General features: G+C 38.9%; 3 protein-coding genes across 5 annotated transcripts; all 3 read right to left on the bottom strand.

Moving 5' to 3' along the window:
* Positions 1–734: 734 nt before the first annotated feature.
* On the bottom strand, positions 735–2,579 carry LOC108997435 (6-phosphogluconate dehydrogenase, decarboxylating 3, chloroplastic). The gene has a single exon (XM_018973716.2). It carries the CDS (start codon positions 2,391–2,393, stop codon positions 903–905), a length of 1,491 nt encoding a protein of 496 aa, XP_018829261.1. The 5' UTR covers positions 2,394–2,579; the 3' UTR covers positions 735–902.
* A 913-nt stretch (positions 2,580–3,492) lies between these two features.
* LOC108997364 (translation initiation factor IF-2-like) lies at positions 3,493–15,394 on the bottom strand. Of its 3 annotated transcripts, none has more exons than XM_035694070.1 (8): positions 15,252–15,394; positions 14,112–14,172; positions 13,501–13,615; positions 13,195–13,264; positions 12,357–12,687; positions 5,008–6,045; positions 4,430–4,579; positions 3,493–4,290 (listed from the first exon to the last, which is right to left on the bottom strand). In XM_035694070.1, exons 2-8 carry the CDS (start codon positions 14,136–14,138, stop codon positions 3,856–3,858), a joined length of 2,166 nt encoding a protein of 721 aa, XP_035549963.1. In that variant the 5' UTR covers positions 14,139–14,172; positions 15,252–15,394; the 3' UTR covers positions 3,493–3,855. The 3 variants fall into 3 exon arrangements, with proteins under 3 accessions (XP_035549963.1, XP_035549964.1, XP_035549962.1); XM_035694071.1 differs by having other exon boundaries at positions 15,275–15,394; XM_035694069.1 differs by having other exon boundaries at positions 15,279–15,394.
* Positions 15,395–17,338: 1,944 nt separating this feature from the next.
* Positions 17,339–20,257, bottom strand: LOC108999431 (V-type proton ATPase subunit E). The gene is made up of 6 exons (XM_018976320.2): positions 19,953–20,257; positions 19,685–19,785; positions 19,106–19,262; positions 18,531–18,727; positions 18,051–18,150; positions 17,339–17,614 (listed from the first exon to the last, which is right to left on the bottom strand). The coding sequence occupies exons 1-6, from the start codon at positions 20,052–20,054 to the stop codon at positions 17,579–17,581; spliced, it is 693 nt and encodes a 230-aa protein (XP_018831865.1). The 5' UTR covers positions 20,055–20,257; the 3' UTR covers positions 17,339–17,578.
* Between the last annotated feature and the right edge of the window lie 106 nt (positions 20,258–20,363).

Here is a 20,363-nt window from a genome sequence, read left to right as displayed (position 1 = left end):
GCAGGTTGCCGATGGTAAATCCAATAGAAACACCATAGAAACGTTCCCATTTCCTTCCACTCTTACTACAGTAGCTTCAACCTCACCCATCTATCAACTAATCACCAGCAATTAATTAACCTTAGTAGAACACCAGATTGATGCTTTGAACATAATATACCAATTCTTGAAGCACTGATAGAAGAGAAAAGATATTTACAACCGTGAATTGTGTAACCGCCGTGTAATCGCTTTGAAAAAAGTGAATAAAACATGAAATTCACATGAAAAAAATTAATTTTTTAATAGTAGACCCCACTCTTTTTCAAAGCAATTACGCGGCATTTATACACTTCACGATTGTATGTAGATTTACTCCTAAAAGAAACACCCCACTCCCCCAAACCCCAGCCAGCGAAAGGGTGCAAGGATAGTGCCCCCATCTATTCATCTAAGCAATAAGCATGCATTTCTCTCAAGCAATTTTAAACAGAGAGCTCGACCAGTAGCAACCTTGTCCCCCGTATAATCTTCATGTCATCTCCAAATAGTCAAAAGTATTTACACAAGTACAACACACAGCTTGATTCTAAACATATACCGTTAGGACATATCTACCTTTGACAAGGACTGAACATATATAGACAGTCCCAGAGAGGTAAAACTAGACAGATTTAGACAATAAAGAAGCATTGCCGAGTATCTATAAATTAAACCTCAACAGAAGTTAAAGCAAATCAAAAGGAAAACAATTTAGCTCGTAAACTCAGAAGGCATGCATTTTCTTATTAACAGCCAAGAAGGCAAGGCTCAACAATAATTCCTCAGCTAAACACGACATACAAACCCGATTCAAATAGCATCATAATGATCGGAAACATCAGAACAAACAAAATAACCCACCAAATGATAGTGACTAAAGATCAATTGAGAGCACCAACAACGGCATCACTCTTCCGAGCAAGTTTTGTCCACTCGGTGTGAAACGACCCTGACCTATCGATTCGCTCGTACGTATGCGCCCCGAACAAGTCCCTCTGTGCCTGCACGAGATTTGCAGGTAGTCTCGCCCTCCTATACGTGTCGAAATAGGCAAGGCTAGCGCACATCCCCGGCGTACTAATCCCGGCTGATATTGCCAGCCCCACCACCCTCCTCCACGCCGCCTGCCTCTGCACCATCTCCCTCGCAAAGTCGGGGTCCACAATCAAACTCGCCAAATTTGGGTTCCTCTGATAGGCCTTCTTGATCCTATCCAAGAACACGGCCCTTATAATGCACCCGCCTTTCCAAATCCTCGCCAACTCTCCCAAATTTAAACTCCAACCTTTCTCCAAACTCTTTGCCCTCAACAGGTTCATCCCCTGCGCGTAGCTACAGATCTTCGACGCGTACAATGCCTGCCTCACATCGTCTATCAACCTCTTCTTATCAATCCCGCCAGGCTTCACCTCCTTCTCCTCCTTCAACCCGGCCTCTCTCAGAACCTCAGCCGCATTCTCTCTCTCCTCCTTCAGCCCACTCAGGTACCGGCAATCCAACGACGCAGCAATCGTCGGAGCTGCAACTGAGAGCTCCGCCGCCTGCTGGACCGTCCATTTCCCGGTTCCTTTCATTCCGGTCTTATCCAAAATCTTATCCACCAAATCCCCATCTCCATATTCATCCTTAACCCTGAATATATCGGCGGTAATCTCAATCAAGAAACTCTCCAATTCCCCTCTATTCCACTCCGCAAAGATCTCCGAAAGCTCCTGGTTCGATAGCCCCCCCACGTTCTTCAACACGTCGTAGGCCTCTGAGATGAGCTGCATGTCGCCATACTCAATCCCGTTGTGAACCATTTTCACGAAGTTCCCCGAGCCACCCTCGCCGATATAGGTGACGCACGGCCCATCGTCTTTGACCTGGGCGGCAACTTTTTCGAGTATTTCCTGGATATTAGTGTATGCCTGATAGGATCCCCCGGGCATGAGAGAAGGGCCGTTACGGGCACCCTCTTCGCCCCCCGATACGCCCATCCCAAGATAAAGGAGGCCCTTTTCCGAGACCTCGTGGATTCGGCGCTCGGTGTTCTCGTACCACTCGTTTCCGCCGTCGATGATGGTGTCGCCAGGTTCCATGAAGGAGGAGAGCGCGGCGATGGTCTGGTCAACCGGATTGCCGGCTTTGACGAGGATGATGATCGATCTTGGACGTCGGATGGAGAGGACGAATTCTTTGGGGTTGTATTGGCCAGTCAAGGGGAGGCGGCCCTCGTTGTGAGCTCGATCGACGGTTTCATCAACCTTGGAGGTGGTGCGGTTGTAGACGGAGATAGGGAAGCCCTTATCGGCGATGTTTAAAGCCAGGTTTTGGCCCATGACGGCAAGGCCGGCTAGGCCTATACGGGACAGAGCCGAGGAAGCATCCATGATTGAGGAAGCTGGAACGAAGGAGATTTGATTTGGGAATGAAAATGAGTAGTGACTGGTGAGGGGGTTGGTGGGGATACTGGTTGAGTAGGTGAATTTATGAGATGAGCAAAAGCGAGCTGCCTACTCCTTGGTGGGCAAGTGACGGACTCGTCGAGGCAGTGAAGGGACAGCGACTCAAACTACCTACGAGAGGGTGCCGTAGTAAACGTCGTTGACACCGCGGTTATGCCTACTCGAAACTCGGTCCATTTTTTTAATTTTGGATTGATGAGTTAAGAGATGGATTAAGATAATTTATAAATAATAAAATAAAAATTAAATTATTTATTATATTTTATATAAAATTTTTTAAAAAATTGTAATAATAAAATTAAATAAATTGAGGTGAATTTTAAATATAAACGAGACCTAATCAATAGTTACTTTCATACTATTTTATTATTATTTATTATTATTTTATATCTGATCACCTTGATATTCAAACATAGTCTAAAACTTATTTTGAAAAAAAAAATTATATGTTAAGTAAATTTATAAAAAGTGATTTAATAACTAAAAATAATTAAAAATTTATTCTTAAAAGTGTTTCATATCATCTTATCTCATCATTATAATTTTTTAAATTTTTACATAAAATATAATAAATAATTTAACTTTTTCAAATCTCAAAACAATAATAATATTAAAAAATAATATTCTAACATTATTTTATTCAACTTTTAACTTGCATCTCAACTATCTCATCTCAACTCACTATCTAAACTACAACTATCTCACGATAGTTAAAAAAATATCGATTAATATTACGATGAATAACGACTTCATCTACTTGCTAATTATTGTCTAATTTACATTTAAACTCTATTAATTCACGAATATCATGTTAAATGTCACGTCAGATAATCAAATAAAAGTTGAAATTTTAAAAATTGCTCTCATCAAAACCCCAAATTAAGCTATAATGCAAAAATTGAAAAAAAGAAAGAGAGAGTGGGATAAGCTTAAATATTATTATCATATGCATGGATACTATTATTTTCTTGATCTTTGATCTATCATAAAGGAAAGCAACCTTCTCATATGCAATTAACATTATAAAGAAATAATCAATCAATAAATTCCTCCCTCTTCAGCTTAGGATCCAATGATCGCCGAGTTTCACTATTTTACAGCAAAAGTTGTATCAAAATCCCAAATATTTTTTTAGGACCTTTCAAAAAATGTCCTACACTGATCAAAATCAGCTGCCGCTACAAAAAAAATACCGTTATTTGGATGAATAATAGTATTCAAACAACTATTTTACAATCCATCTGGATCATTCGTTGCAAAATGGCTGGAAACTTCCAGGGGCTGACCCTGCTGTTACAAGCATTTGCTATGAGTGTAAGCAGAAATGCAGAGCAAAACCATCAGACTCAAAATAAAGGGAAAATCTAAATCATCTTGAACATGTTCATCAGCACTCAATTCGAACGGCACCACTCTCTGAGGAAATGAACTTTGGCTTCCTTACAACTTGCTCCAAGCACTGGATGATGTCTCCAATCCGTAAATCAGCCCAATCACCAATCACAAGTCCACATTCGTTTCCTTTTCTCACTGTCTCTACATCCTGCTTCTCCCGCTTAAGAGAAGAGCAGGATCCTTCAAATACAACTTCCCCACTCCTCAAAAGCCTCAAGGTTGATGATTTTGAGACACAGCCATCGATAACCCGGCAGCCAGCAATTTTCACATCATCTCCCTTCGACTTGCTCCTTCCTTTGAGCTCAAATATATTCAGCACCTCAGCCTCCCCAGAAACCTGGGTCTCGCTAGTTCCAGGGGCCTTGTCAACTATCAAACTGCCAATTTCTTCCAAAAGGTGGTAGATCACTCGGTGCAGCACTATCTACAGCCAACAAAAAAATGACAACGATAATAAGATTTTTCAAACTTTATTATGCAAGGCCATTATCTCTCTTCTTTTTTCTTTTTTTTTTCAAAATCTAACATTAGAGGATTGAGATCGAAAGCAAACAGGTCAGTACCTTTACTCTGGCTTGAGTGGCCGCCAGACTGATAGAACTGGACGCACTCTTTACGTTGAACCCAATTATATATGCACCACAAGCTTTTGCAAGTTCCACGTCAGATTGAGAAATAGGCCCAACACCAACATGGACAACATTCACAAAAACCTGATAACCAAAGTGAAGAATGCAAAGATTATAATGAGGGATAAGTTCAGAAAGAACTGCTTTCAGGCAACCTCTCCAATGTTTTACTAAAAGCAGCAACTGGGCCTAGACTCGTGTAGTGAGAGGCCTTGGAGTAGAGTATAGGCTCAAATCCTATGCAGTAAGAAATAATTTATAATTTAGTAACATTTGGGGAGAAAATCTATAGGAAGCACCCTTTGTTCTGGTATACTTGGAATAGTGGAGTATTTCAAACTCTGAGTTTATTTCTGAAATGACCAGGTTTAACGCATGACAAAACAGATGGCTACTGGTTATCATATTGTAAGATCAACAATCATCATAAGTTAAAGCAACAAGTAACTGTTGTTGAGCACTACAAAGATGGTACAAATTCAGGATATATGGCTATAATGATCTTGTCATACCTGAGGACTATTTAAAGTCTTCAATGCATCTGTGACAGCTTGGACAGTGCCCTGAACGTCTCCTTTGACTATCATTGGCATTTCAATCCTCCTAGACAACTCATCTGATGGTTCTAAGGACTCTGTTGCCCCCTCGCTGATCTTTCTAAGCCTATTTTTCTCAAATTTCTTTTTCCTCCCCTCACTAAGCATTCTAGCTCGCTCCTCAGAGTCTACAACAATAATATCATCACCAGCCATTGGGAGCCCCTTCAGCCCTTCAATTTCAATGGGCATTGCAGGTGTTGCCCTCTCGGTCAACTTCCCCACCATATCCCTTATAGCTCTTATTCTACCCCACTCTGAGCCAACAACCACATGCTGCCCACAAACCAAAGTCCCTGCCTTCACTATTGCCGTAGCCAACGGACCTCGTCCCCTGTCAAGTCGTGCCTCCACCACATAAGCTTGAGCAGGCCCATCAATTCGTGCTTTCAGATCCATCATTTCAGCCTGGAGAAGCAAAGCCTCCTCCAAGCTATCCAATCCAGTCTTCTTTACTGCTGAAACTTGAACCACCTGAACATCGCCTCCCATCTCCTCCAGAAGCAAGCCCTCTGAAGCAAGCTGGAGTTTTACCCTTTCTGGGTCAGCAGCTGGTTTATCACATTTATTAACTGCAACAACAATTGGCACCTTTGCTGCTTTAGCATGAGACACAGCTTCTAGAGTTTGGGGCATCACCCCATCATCAGCGGCTACAACTAGCACCACTATATCTGTGACTGCTGCACCTCTTGCCCTCATTGCACTGAATGCAGCATGACCAGGTGTATCTAGAAATGTGATTGAAGCTCCTGATGGCATACCCACAATAAAAGCTCCAAGATGCTGTGTTATGCCTCCAGCTTCCTTTGCTGCTACTGATGTTTGACGTAGAGCATCCAAAAGAGAAGTTTTACCATGATCGACATGACCCATAACTGTCACAACCGCAGGCCTGGGTAAAATTTCTGCACCCTCATTGGAGTGTAGCCTTCTAACGTTGATTCCAACTTCCTGAAGAAGTAACAACCTAACATTTAAAATCCCAACAGTTTCCAAAACGACTAAAATTCATGTAATACTGAATGTATAATATGAATGGAAAAAGGAAAAAAAAGCTAAAGAGCAGCAAAGTAGTAGTAAATTATGGTAGTAGCAGCTTAGTGTCTTTTGGAGAGAGAAAATCCTCTCCGTACTTCTCACACACTTTTTTTGCATGAAACTGTATTATGATGGTTTCGTGATAGCTTGAACATCTGAGTGTTGGTTGTTTGGCTGGAAAGGAAAATGGCTCATGTGAAAGCTGTAGTTATTGAACTAAAATCCTTTGAGGTATCTAGGGAGGGCCAATGGTCGATTCTTACAGAAAGAGGGAGGAAGTTTGTGAAAAGCATGAAAATGGAGTTAGCCACAACACGGTGGTTTAGTAAAGCCCAGGAGGATGGTAGGACTGCAAGGAGGAAAGGGTTTCATGCTAGCCATCGGGAAGGGGACAGGGGCTTTCACTGTGCAGAGATGCACAAATATTCAAGGTGCATTCATGGTGATGGAAGAGCATCGAGGGGGTGGACGTCGAAACTGCATCCTTGTTCCTGATGATAGAAATGGGAGGAGATGGTGGAAGCTGGCGGAGTTGTTAAGGGAAGTTGCTCATATCGGTGGGCAGGAACTACAGAGACCTCCTCAGTCGTACAAGGAGGCTCTCCATCAACCGAGGTCTTTGAACCTAAACCATCAATTGGACAGGAGGGCTACAAGTGGGGCTGTCAGTGGTATCGTTTAGGCAGGGTATCAAGGACGTGAGGAAGATGGCAGGAGAGGTGTTGGTCTTAAAAAGGAAATGGTCTTGCGGGTATTGACTAATATGCAAAAACAGATGGGGAGCACGAAAGATAATGTCAACTACCTGAAACGGTGCGTTGAGGATCAAGAGCTGGGGCAAATGGGGGCTTGGTTTACTAAAGGGGAAGGCCATGGGCTGCTTGTTAAGGACCCAGGAGACAGGCCCAAGGGGCAAACCAAGGGTAAGGAACCAATGGTCTTCCCAGGGGACAAGGCCAGTTCTTCAAATGGGCCAAGGCCCATCAGGGTGGTAAGCAAACCCAAGGGGCCTATTTGGAGAAGACGAGGGGCTTCCCTTCCACCTGCAGCGGTGGGTTTCATCGAGGGTGGTGGGGCTCAGCCTTCGGTGTCGGCGAAGGTAGTAGTAGACGCCGATGAAGGTATTCAACCCGTCTCAGGTTTAAAGGAACAACTCGAAACCTTTGGCTCGACGAAGGTTTTTGGGCCGAACTTGGTACAAAACTAGGCGATGGTCAGTTGCGATGCTGGTGGTGGTCCGGCGAGGCCATCTCCGATGCTGGCAGTGGTAGAGGGGGATTTCTGCGACAGCCCAGTGCAGAAGCCGAAGGCCTAGAGTTGTGTCCAACAGGGGTGGGAGCTGTATAGGGAGGGGCGTCACCCTGTGGGCCGTCACAGACCACACCAGCGAGACCTAGGTTGTCGCAGAAATCGCCACCATCCTTGGGCCAAGATCAGAATTGCACTATGGTGGAAGAAGGATCCTACGATGGGCGTAGGGCGAAAGGAGGGAAAGGGGGAGAAAGAACTTGTTCTGTTGGAGTATGAGGGTGCGTCAGAGGAGGTGAAGATAGAAGGGGAAGGATCTTTGATCTTGTTTGAGCCATGTAAACACTCAGCAAAAGGGGTGAAGTATCCAAGAGAGGATCCTACACCAATATGTGCCATTGGGGTAGGCCAACATGGAGTAGAGTCAAAAAGAGAGAGGGAATTGAAGAGGCTGACTTGGTCCATTAATTATGATGGGAAGAAGGGGAGTGCAAGTCGTGGAAGAAATAAGGGGAGGGCTAGATAGTTGTTAAATGAAGCACAAAATATTGATTTGGAATGTTAGGGGGCTGAACGAGATCAACAAACGTCTCCGAATAAGATCTGTTTTAAGACAACAGAAGATGGATATCATTTGTCTACAAGAAACAAAACTGAAGCTCATCACTAGAAGAACCATCCAGAGCATATGGAGTTGCCAATATGTCAGATGGACATACTTACCTTTGAAAGGGGCCTCGGGTGGAATTTTGGTCATGTGGGACAAGAGGGTGGTGGAAAACATTGAGGAATTTGTGGGAGAATTTTCGGTGAGGTGTTATTTTAAAAACACAAATGATGACTTTCTATGGGCCTTTGGAAGGGTGTATGGCCCCAACTTGGATTGTGAGAGGTGGCTACTTTGGGATGAACTTGCTGGCCTATTTACTTGGTGGGATGTACCTTGGTGCCTTGGGGGAGATTTTAACATGACTAGGTTTCCTAGTGAAAGATCAGGGGAGGGGCACAACCATGCTATGGTGGAATTTTCGGATCTAATTTTTGAATTGGGCTTTATGGACATACCATTGATGGGAGGTGAATATACTTGGGCTAATAATCAAAGCTGGTCAAGATTGGACAGATTTCTCATATCTCCTTCTTGGGAGCTGCAATTTCCAGATTTATGCCAAAAAAGACTTTCAAGGATACGCTTGGATCACTTCCCGGTTATGTTGGACTGTGGAGTCATTCATGGGGGTAGAAGACCTTTTAAGTTTAAGAACATGTGGCTAAAAATAGAGGGGTTTGTGGATTTGATTAGACAATGGTGGAATTCTTTCAACTCCAAGGCACTCCTAGCAATGTTTTGGCTGGAAAATTAAAGGTTTTGAAGAAGGAATTGAAGACATGGAATGAGCAAGTATTTGGTGACGTAACTCTACAAAAGAAGAGTTTATTCCAAGAGTTACAAAGCTTGGAGGGTGTAGGAGATGAACATAACCGAAATGGGCAAGTGGTTTCGGAACTAAAAAGGTTGATCCTAATGGTGGAAATTTCGTGACGACAAAAGTCAAGGGCATTGTGGCTTAGGGAGGGGGACAAGTGCACAAAGTTTTTTCATCAAATTGCGAACTTACATAGGAGGTTTAATACTATTGAATCCATGAACATTGATGGAAACTCATCTACGAATCAAGCTGAGATAAAGGATCATGTGGCTGGATATTTTGAACATTTACTATCGGAACCTCATGCTTGGAGACCTACTTTAGATGGACTAGCTTTGGAGTCCAATGACCAAAGTAGTATGGATTGGTTGGAGAGACCATTTGAAGAGGAAGAGGTTTAGCTGGTAATCAGAAAAATGAACAAAGATAAAGCTTCGGGACCGGATGGTTTTACTATGGCATTTTTTCAGACTTGTTGGGAGGTGGTAAGAGAGGATGTCATGCTGGTTTTTCAGGAATTTTACAGTTTTGGCAAATTTGAGAAGAGCTTGAATGCAACTTTTATTGCACCAGTCCCTAAAAAGGCGGGTGCAATAGAGGTACAAGATTTTAGGCCTATTAGCCTAGTGGGCAGCATGTACAAGATACTTTCCAAAGTCTTTGCTAATAGGATGAGCACGGTTATGGACAAGACTATCTCTAGGTCTCAAAATGTCTTCGTGAGAGGGAGACAAATCTTGAATTTAGTCCTTATAGAAAATGGGTGTTTGGACAGCAGAATCAAGTCAGGAGAACCCGGCATCTTATGCAAATTAGATATGGAGAAAACCTATGATCATGTTAATTGAGATTTTATGCTCTATATGTTGAATAGATGTGAGTTTGGAGAAAGATGGAGGACATGGATGAAGCATTGTGTGTCAATGGCCCGCTTCTCGGTATTGGTAAATGGTGACCCTGTGGGCTTCTTTAATAGCTCGAGGGGACTAAGACAAGGGATCCATTATCACCCCTTTTATTCGTTCTAGTAATTGAGGTTCTAAGTAGAATGGTGTCAGTTGTGGTAGAGGGGGGATTTTTTTCAGGATTTTCAGCGGAAGTTGCTAATCATGGTTCCATCATTATTTCCCACCTTTTGTTTGCAGATGACACATTGTTGTTTTGGGAGGCAAATGTAGAACATGTACAATCCTTGAAGGCTATCTTACTTTGTTTTGAAGCAGTATCCGGGATGAAGATTAACCTTGCTAAGACGAAGATGGTTGCAGTGGGGGAGAGTAACATTAGGGGGTTGGCAAACATATTGGGATGTGTGGTTTCTTCTTTGCCATTGAAGTATCTCGGTCTTTCGTTGGGGGCTTCTTTTAAAGCTAAGACAATTTGGGAGGAGGTGTTGGAGAAAATAGAGTGTAGGTTGGCTGGGTGGGTGGGTGGAAAAGATTGTATTTAACTAAAGGGGAGCGGATTGCTCTTATTAAGAGCACTCTATCCAACCTTCCCACATATTACTTGTCTCTTTTTCCCCTCCCCGCCAGCATTGCAAATAGAATAGAGAAACTTCATCGTGACTTCCTGTGGTGTGGACTAGGAGATGAGTTTAAATTTCACCTAGTGGGGTGGGATAAGGTGTGTACTCCTTTTAAGAGATGGAGGATTGGGGGTTCGTAATATGAGGGCCTTTAATAAGGCTCTATTGGCAACTTATGAGGGCCTTTAATGAGAGGGGAGCTTTGTGGAAAGGGGTGATCGACATGAAGTATGGAAGTGCCCAAGGGGGGTGGTGTTCTACAGAGGGAGGGGCATATGGTGTGGGGTTATGAAGTATATACGGAAAGGTTGGTGCTCATTTGTTAGTCATACTCGGTTGTGTTTGGGGAATGACAATAGGATCAGCTTTTGGTATGATGTGTGGGTGGGAGACACGGTGTTGAAGGAGGCTTATCCCACTATATTCAGAATTGCATGAGACAAAGAAGCTATGGTGGCTAACTTGCGGGTTATAACTCATGGCACACAAGAATGGAACATTAGCCTTACTCAAGATGCACATGATTGGGAAGTGGCGGAGCTGATGGAGTTTCTTAACCTGTTGTATAACGCTGCTATTGCTGTCACAAATGAAGATAAAATGGAATGGAGACCTTCTAGGAAAGGGATTTTTTTCTGTACGCTCCTTCTATGAATCAACTACCATGCAACATCGACAGAATTTTTCTTGGAAGAACGTTTGGAGGAGTAAAGCACCTATGAAGGTTGCTTTCTTTGTTTGGATAGCAGCCTTAGGGAAGATTCAAACTATTGATAATCTTAGAAGATGTGGTTTTATTCTCACAGACTGGTGCTGTATGTGTAGAAATAGTGGTGAATTAGTGAACCATCTACTCTTACATTATGAGTTTGCATGAGAAATATGGAACTACTTCTTTAGTAGAATGGGAATTGCATGGGTAACGCCGGAAAGGGTGGTGGAACTACTAGCAAGTTGGAGAGGGTTTAATGGGACATCACAAATAGCAATTGTGTGGAAGATGGCTCTATTATGTATTCTTTGGTGCATTTGGTGTGAAAGAAACGATAGACATTTTGAGGATCATGAACGCTCCTTGGAAGAGTTGAGGAGTTTTTTGTAGAAGACTTTATTTATGTGGGTCATTGCTTTAGATTTGAATGGTCTCAGCTTCCATGACTTCTTTGTAACTGTTTTTAGTTCATAAATAGGTGTATTCACATGTATACTTCATGTGTACCTGGATTATGCCTACTTTCTAATAAATAAAATATCTTATTACTTATAAAAAAAACAAATTATGGTAGCAGCAGCAGCAGGTACAATGATAATGGCAATAGCAATAGCAATAGCAATAGTAATAATAACAAATTTCTTTATAGGTAAAGTAGTTATAATAATAATAACAATAACAATAACAGAACAATAATAGAAGAAAAGCTTTTTGGCGTAAAAGTCAAGGCAAATAATTATAGTGCTTGCTAAGTTTATAGCATGCTAGGGGGTTCGTCTGGTGCAATGGTAAAACCCAGACAACTTGGGTAGTGCAGTTTTCATGTTAATCCGCATTGTAACAAGCTCATGCTTCATTAAACAGCCTCATTGTCACTGAAAAGTGTAGATTAAGAATTTAAAAGCTCAAGAATCAGAAGTCCTAACAATTTATTCAACAGACCATTCTTTTGCAAAGTATGCAATTCTTTCCTCACCATTATAAGTAAGATTCTTCTTTCAAGTTAATCAAAGATCCACCAGGCACATGATATAGGATGCTGAAATCAATTCTGATCATGTGTACAATTTATATCTCAAAACTGTCTTATGGAGACAGTACAGACAGAAATAAATATTCCACTCTAGCTGTAGATGAGAACTAAATACTTTTTTTTTTTTTCTTTCGATAGGCTTTTTCAGTCCACAAATAAAACTCTTTGTTCTCCAATTTGGTGTTAGTTACCTGAGAGAATTTTTTTAATTTATTTTTATAAGTAATTACTTGAGAGATAATTCTTTGATAGATATGACCAAAAGGGAAATACCATTGCCACCAGCTCTGCAATGTCGATGCTGAGAGGGTCAAACTCAGATTCAACCTTTTCCCCAACATTTACAAGAATCTCCTGCAGAACGGGTATTGACTCACCAGCACGCTTGGCAAGCTCAATAATTGTCATGCCTTCAAATATGTCAATTGTTTTATCTGTGTTGGTTCTTTTCAGTTTAGGAGGCACATAAGGAGCTTCAACAGGTGGCTCAGTCCTGACTCTTTTCACAAACTTCCCTTTTCTTGAGGCTTTTGTATTGGAATTCTTCTCATGAACTAGCTCATTTGCCCTTTTCACCCACAGCTCTGGAGTGGCATGAAAACACCTAAGCAACACATAAGAGCAATAAAATTAGACAGAAATTTACTCATTACAGATAAATTCTTATGTGCATATAAAGAATATTGGACAGCAATTTATCATTTTCAAGTGTATTTACACCCCAATCATCCTCACTTTCAGTCATGTATGGATTACATACAATACATTTTATGTTTCCCTATTTCAAAGTGTTCTCATAAGCCACAACCCTGCCCCCTCTTTCCATTAGACTTTACATTGCCTCTGACAAGTGACAATGGCCCATAAAAAAGAATGGCAAAAAAATACTGCAACCAGCAATTTTGGAAAGCTAGAGAATGACAAGACAAAGGTAGTAGTCAAAAGTAGCTTCCTACCACCAGATAAACAAGTAAAGTTTTCAAAAAAGAAAAAAAAAATTGTTTATCGAAAAGTAATTTAATCCCAATAAAAAAACGTAGAGGGCACAATCCTAGTACAAAAAAAGGTATACAAGAGAACCCCCTATTCGGGAGAAAAAGAACTACATTACCTTGTAAGGGGCAATACTGCTTGCATCTTGTGATCTGCCAAACCCCATAACACTAAGCTGAAAGGGAACTCTGCAGCACAAATTTTGGGAAAAAATTACTGAAGGGTCACGTACAATCTTGAGATTTTCTCAACTAAAATAAATCTGAAGTGTGCATCTCCACACCTATCACTATGGTACTTTAGACATATTTGCTACCAAAAGTACACCACAAAATCACCTGAAGCCGTTAAGATTAAGACCTTCTCAAGTTTGAACAGAAACAGTAACAAAAGCCAGAAAAACATGTATAAGATTTAGAAATACCTGATATGCATCTCAATGAAGTGGGGGCATCATCCAGTCCAAGTGAAATTTTTGACTGCCCTGCCGGTCTTGGTGGTACAGAAGTCAAAGCTCTTGTAAGACCAGTGCGTACACCCTGCACAAAATCTTGTTATAATGGTGAAATGAAGAGGACAATGATAAATATCAAGACCAAAGAAACTGTAATTTGCAAATGGACCATAAACAGAAAATTTTAGCATCTCAGGAATGGAAGCCTTCTTATTACACAAATAAAGTGAAAAAAAATGGGCACGGTGAAAAACAGGGCACTATGAAATAGTATGAATTTGAGAGAATTGTTTAATCCATTTATACATCCACCATCTATCGATGCATGTTTGTGTGTGTGTAGATATGGTAAACAGCCGATTGTATTAAAAACCTAAACTAGTGGGAAATGGTAAATTAACTCATTTAACAATTATTATAACACCGGTTCATATGTGGACCCAACCTCCAAAATCAGGGCCTAGCACATAGAATTTTAGCTTTAGTTGTTAGTACAATAACTCTGATAGGAAAAGAAACAAAGATCCTAGCAAGAAAAATGGGATCATAATTCAGATACATATCAACAGCTAGCAGCTTACCCTTTTGGTAAGCTCTCTCAAAGCCATTCACAAGCATGTCAAACTCCACGCAGTTGGAGAACTAGAGAAGAACACAAATAATCATTAGCTCAGAGATAAGCCAAAGAAGCACTTACAATCAACCATAACCCACAAACATAATGTATCAACAAAGTGAGGCTGAAAGCAAACCACTCCATTTCATTCCATGTTAACATTTACATATATATAAAGTTTCCAATATTCACATGACACAAGAAACATACCGTAGTTCAACATCTAATCAGAAATCTTGATTGCTGATCAAGTAGTTGAGAACATATATCCAAATTATACATATTGTTCAACAGTGGCCATCTTCTTCAGTAAAATTAAACAAAATAAAACGAACTACACGAGCCAGGATTTTCCAAATCTAGTTTACATGATTCATGATTGCCAAGATTTCCCATCTATCATTTTACCATGATTCATGATCTGTTAAAGTATAGCTTCTCTTGAATAATTTTCCGCTCACCAAATCGTGGTGCAGCTTGTATTCAAGTAGGAGTCTCAGTCCTCTGATAAGCTATCGCATTAATCTATACAAGATAGTGACCAACTCTAACTATGAAACGTGCAGTTTACTCTAACTGTGAAACATGTAGTTGTTCAATCTGATTGGACTTTATCTTGTGAGGATGCAGTAGTATCGTGCTGGAGAGGATCTGTGATAGAGTCCTTAACATGATCCCACGGGAAATTTAAAAGAATAAAAAATTAATTAATCGACCCAACTGAGCTGAAACACTTTTCCTAAAAACCAAGCTCGACCCAGGAAAGAACGTTGAAATAAAGAGAATAAATATATAAGTATATAGAGTGCGTACGTCCGTGTGATAGTATAAGCATGAATGTGAGCGGGATTCAGCCTTCAGGGTCACTAAAACCATACTCAAAACTCCAACAAAATGCGCAACAACTCCTAGCAAATAATTTAAAGTTAACAATTCAACTGAAAAAAAAGATTATGGGTTTCGGGAAGACTTTCCCCCTTCCCAAGTCTTGCCCTTCCAGCCCCCTCAAATAGCCATTATCAACTTTCATTCTTTTATATTATTCCGTACCCAGCATGTACAAAAATTAATCAAGCATTCAGGTTAAGAAAATTTAGAAATTAACCTAATTTTTGCAACAGATCATACCGACCCTGTGTTATGGTGTGGCTCGGTGTGTCTAAACTCTTCAGGCGTTGCGCGGAGAGAACTCAGAGAAGAAGGTAGGAAAGCCAAGGAGGAGCATGAGCCGTGGTGTAAGGGGTTTTTTTCCCCCTTGGTAACGATGTCGTTTTATTTGCAGCCTTTTCCTTTTCTCTTCCGGAAATAGGATTTATTATTTCTTTTGTTTTTTGTTTAAACATAAGTCCTTTTTTCTAGTTAGTTTTTTCAAATATTTTTCAAAATTTTATTTTTTAATAGTTCAGAAAAAATATTTTTTACTTTAAATTTTTCTAATTTTTATGTATTTTAAAATTACTTTTTAGGCTTTGTTTGTTTTCACAAATGAGATAAGATGAGTTGAGATAAAAGTTGAAAGTTAAATAAAATATTATTAGACTATATTTTTTTAATATTATTTTTATTTTAGAATTTAAAAATATTTAATTATTTATTATATTTTATGTAAAAATTTAAAAAATTATAATGATTAAATGAGATAAGATAAAAAAATTTTATAAAAATAAATGAGGCCTTGATATAAAAGCCCTTATAGTGAACTAGCCAAAATTAAGATCTAGCTAAATGAGTTCAAAATATATCAAATATCAAACTAACTATATATCGTAATCAAGTTACTGTTGGTTATTTGGGCTGGCCAAATGTGACCAGTAAATTTGGCTAATTATTTATTTTTCACTATTATTTTATTAGAAATCTTTTTAGCATGGTAGTTATTTTTCTCTTTGCTCTTCCTATTTATTTGTTACTATTATTTTATTAAAAATATTTTGACCCTGTACTCCATAATCCATCTCAAATCAAAATCTTAACTTTTTTTCACTCGAGTGACAAAATCTATAATTCTCATTTCATTTTTTTTTTCACTTATAAATTTTTGTATTTTAATTTGTGATTTTTTTTAAAAGAATCAATATCCCAATTTGATGCCGGATAGAATAGAGATTAATTTTAAAGATTAGTTCCAACAGATAACCAATACAAAGAATACGAGATTCACCCAAAATACAGAGAAAAAAATTCTGGATAATATTAATTAATAATAAAATTCAAAATTATGAAGATTTTTTCAAAAAATGAAAAAATATAAATTATTGTATGAAAAATTAATACATAAATAAATAAGAATTCTACCAAAAATTTGGTCAAAATCAAATTCAAAATTATTTCCAAACTTGAAACCAAATATTTATTAACAAAGTAAGAATAATCATAAATATATGATTTAAAAGAAAATAACTAATATTGTCCTTGGTCCAAGAAAGATATTAAGTTTTTCCTTCTATATTTGTACAGATTCATTTTTTTAAAGTAGTACTTCAATACAATTGACGTAGAATCTAAATCTAAATACTTTATGTCAATTTGGGTTTGCATCATAATTATTGTAAGAATAAAAAAACATAAATTAAGAATGATTTTTTTTAATAAAATAGAGATCAATTTAAAAAAAAATTATTATTTAGTAGTGACTAGAAAAGTGAATTCTCTAGCTTTATTTCACTATTAATGCTCCATCTATTCAAGTTGTAGGTACGGTGTATAACTTGGACAAGTGTCACAATTCTATTAGCATGGATAGTGAGCGCAAACAAAAGTTAGAGACAACCGCCATGGAGAGCAAAAGTAGTAGAGCTCCCCACTACCATAGCGGCTAAAATCAGCAGTAAATTAAGAAACATAATGCAAATGGTGTATAAGTTTTATCGTTTAATACCCAATATAACTTTATATTTGAAAACGTTTTATTTGATAAACAAATCGAGTTGAACTCGAGTTTGATCAAACTGATCTTGAGCAACTTATTGAGTAATCTTATTTATAAGACCCTAACGAGAGATTTACACCAAAGCATGCATATGCAAAGTAGTGGACGAATAGTCGATGATGAATGTTATACATCAGCTATTATTCACTCTCACATCCCACAACTATAATTTTTTTTATTTTTTATTTCATAAGTTGTGAAAGTATTTTTTATAGAGTGTAGAATGTAAAGTAGTAAATATTAGTTGATAAGAAGAATTTTTTATAACAGAAATATCCAAGACGGGACCTTTATTAAAGGTTATCAATAAGAATAAAGCGTTGTTCCATGCCCTAATCAATATGAGCACCACACTGAACACACTAATTTTGGGTAATAAAATTATTCGGCAAACAAGAAAATGAAAATACACAAAGAAAGCAATTGACAATAGATCTTATAGCCGAAGACCAAACTTAGGACCTGAATAAATCTAGAGCCGAAAAACAACTCAACCCAACCCATTATGCAGGAACCAAACTAGATAGCCGCTTGCGGATCTGCAATAAGAAAAATATAAAACTTGATTCAAGAGTTGTCACACTGTAGGACATAAGCATTGCAGATTGGAAAAGAATAATATAACTAGAAAATACTGCAGCATGTCTCGCATTAGAAACTCCTGTTTTAATGACATAATATGTAATAACTTAGTCAAAGAGAACAATCATCTTTGACAATGAAGCATAGGAGGGGGCAACAAATAATTAGTATTTTACTTTTGCAACATCATAATTATCTAACCAGAATGGTTACAGATATGATATCACAATCCATGAAACAAGTGACTACCAATTAGAACGACAGAGGCAGTAACGTATACATACATATGGATTTATGCAGTCTGTGTTAGTTTATTTGTATCATATTCTTATCTTTAGTTTATTTTACTTTTAAAACAATATATACATATCCACGACTTATATCCGGAAGTACCTCTGGAAGCTTTTTACGGAACACAACATCCAACCGTGCATCAAGGGTGTTTTCACAGACAATCTTCCCATCTCGAGAAGCCAACACTACACCTCCAGAGCTGAACAACATAAAAAACGGTCAGAATGCTTTTCCATCAACATATTTTGAATAACAAAGAGGCTGTTGAGAAAAAGAGATGTTTTGTTTTCGGATAAGTATGTTGAGAAAAAGAGATGTTAGGCAATCCAATTTTAGTTCTCTCTAATTGGCTGGCTGCTATAAATTAACAAAAGAAAATGGATGGTGGTTCTGAACTCTTGGAAAGGCCTGTCTAAAAGCTACTTTTGTATCACAAAAACTAGTTCAGCAAAAGCTTGGTACAGCTTAATTAGAACACTTTACAAAACCTCAAACATCTTATATGAAGGGTCATTGGTGGACAAAACTTACATTAAACCCAGCAATCTCTTAGTCTAACGATTTAAACACAAAACTTACCAGGAAGGACCATGGGCATTATGATGGCTAGGAGCAGGTGGAAGATAGACAATATTGTCGACTATGATCTGAGGTGGATGAACATTTGCTTTCTCAGAATATTCATGTGCGGCTGAATCCAGCACAGACTGCACCAAGTGAAGATCATCTTCACGGCAACGCAGCAAAACAGCAGGCTCTTTTAGCCTAAGCAAACTCTGGAACACAGAATCATTATCTTAGTAGCAATATTAGAGACCACAACTATTGATTATTGCTAATCTCTTCCCAAAAATTGTGCTGAAACTCATGGCAATTATAAATATTTCAGCATCCATTGAAGATTACATGAATTGACCTCTTGTGCATTTAACAGCCAAAATCGATTGCAGCAATGCATACAAAACAAAGCGTGTATTTTCTATACTCAGAAAATACCCAAGAACCATAAACAAAATTTACAGGATCTATGGATGTAAATGCAACTCCACTGCCTTCTTAAATGCCGAAGCAAGTTAATCATGACTACCAAAATATGATTTCCTAAATTGTACTATACTAGAAGACACAAATTCAGAAAGTCGGATTTTGATGACCTGAACAATCAGATCTTTCAGAAGCCTTTTATATGCATGGTGATCACGGCTCACATTTAGAAGCTCCTTGGATGCCGCCTCTTTCATGGAATTAACGACATCATCTTGCGCCTGAAGAACTTTTATCCGAGAAGCATTAAGCTGCATCGAGTACTCACTGCAACGCACCAACATAAGAATCAATTATTTATCCCCAGCGTTCCTATTTCAATAAATTACAAGAACGACTATTTTCCAAAACCTTCTTCCATACATTGAATCCTATGTTTGTGGCAAAAAAATGCCCTTAACAATAGCATTCTCAGCGATTCGTTACGTTCTCTTTCTTTTTCTTTTTTTATCAATAAAGAAGAACTTTATTAATGAGAAAAGTAGGCAAAGTCACACGGCAAATATACACGAGCAACATCTATTCGTTACATTCATCCCACATTATACAACCAACTGAACCAAATCCTAGCTCATGGAAGTCGAAATTTAACTTCTAAGCAATCTGAACAACAAAATGTGAGGAAAAATAAAGTTCTTGTGCGAATAAAAATGAGAAATCAAATAAGCATTCCAGGCAAAAAAAATTACATCTTCTTTCGAACTTCGACCTGCTTCTCTTTCCGCTCATACTCTTGCCTGATCTTCTTCTTCTCTGCCTCAACAAGTTGCAACTTCTCGATATTGAATTCCTGCCACCGAGAAAAAACGATCACTTGGATGATCAATGTTACGGTCTATACGTACACGTAAGAAACCAGACAAGACTGACATTAAAAATTTTGGAATTGAAAATGTCAAAAGTGGAAATATAGGGAAATATATGGGGATGGCAAAGGTGATCGGAATTTGGGCCTACTTCTTCGGCCGAAACAGAGATCTCGTTGGCCTTCTCCTCGGCTTCCTGGAGGATGAACCTGACCATCTGCTGGATCTGCCTAGACACATCGGCGTCATTCATTTTCACTGTTCTCTGAAATCTGAATCGAAGAAGAAGGAGATCCAAGAGTGTTCGAGCACCGGTGTTCGGTTCGGGGAGCTTCCTCGATCTTGATTGGGGGGACTAGACGACGAGAGAGCAGTATGTCCAATATATATGCGTCGTTTCAGTGTTGTTAACTTCTTGTGCTGAAAGCGTTCTCATTTTTTACTTCCTTTTGGCGTGGCTATCATAAATGACAAATTACAACCTTTATTTGCTATCCTCCAATTTTCATATTTTAAATAAATGGAAAAAAAATGTAATGCTTCATAATTTTAATGGTAAAAT

Source organism: Juglans regia, chromosome 9 (assembly GCF_001411555.2).
Source record: "Juglans regia cultivar Chandler chromosome 9, Walnut 2.0, whole genome shotgun sequence".
NCBI lineage: Eukaryota > Viridiplantae > Streptophyta > Magnoliopsida > Fagales > Juglandaceae > Juglans > Juglans regia.
The sequence above is the reverse complement of the archived record's forward strand: the minus strand, read 5'-3'. Positions and strand labels throughout refer to the sequence as shown.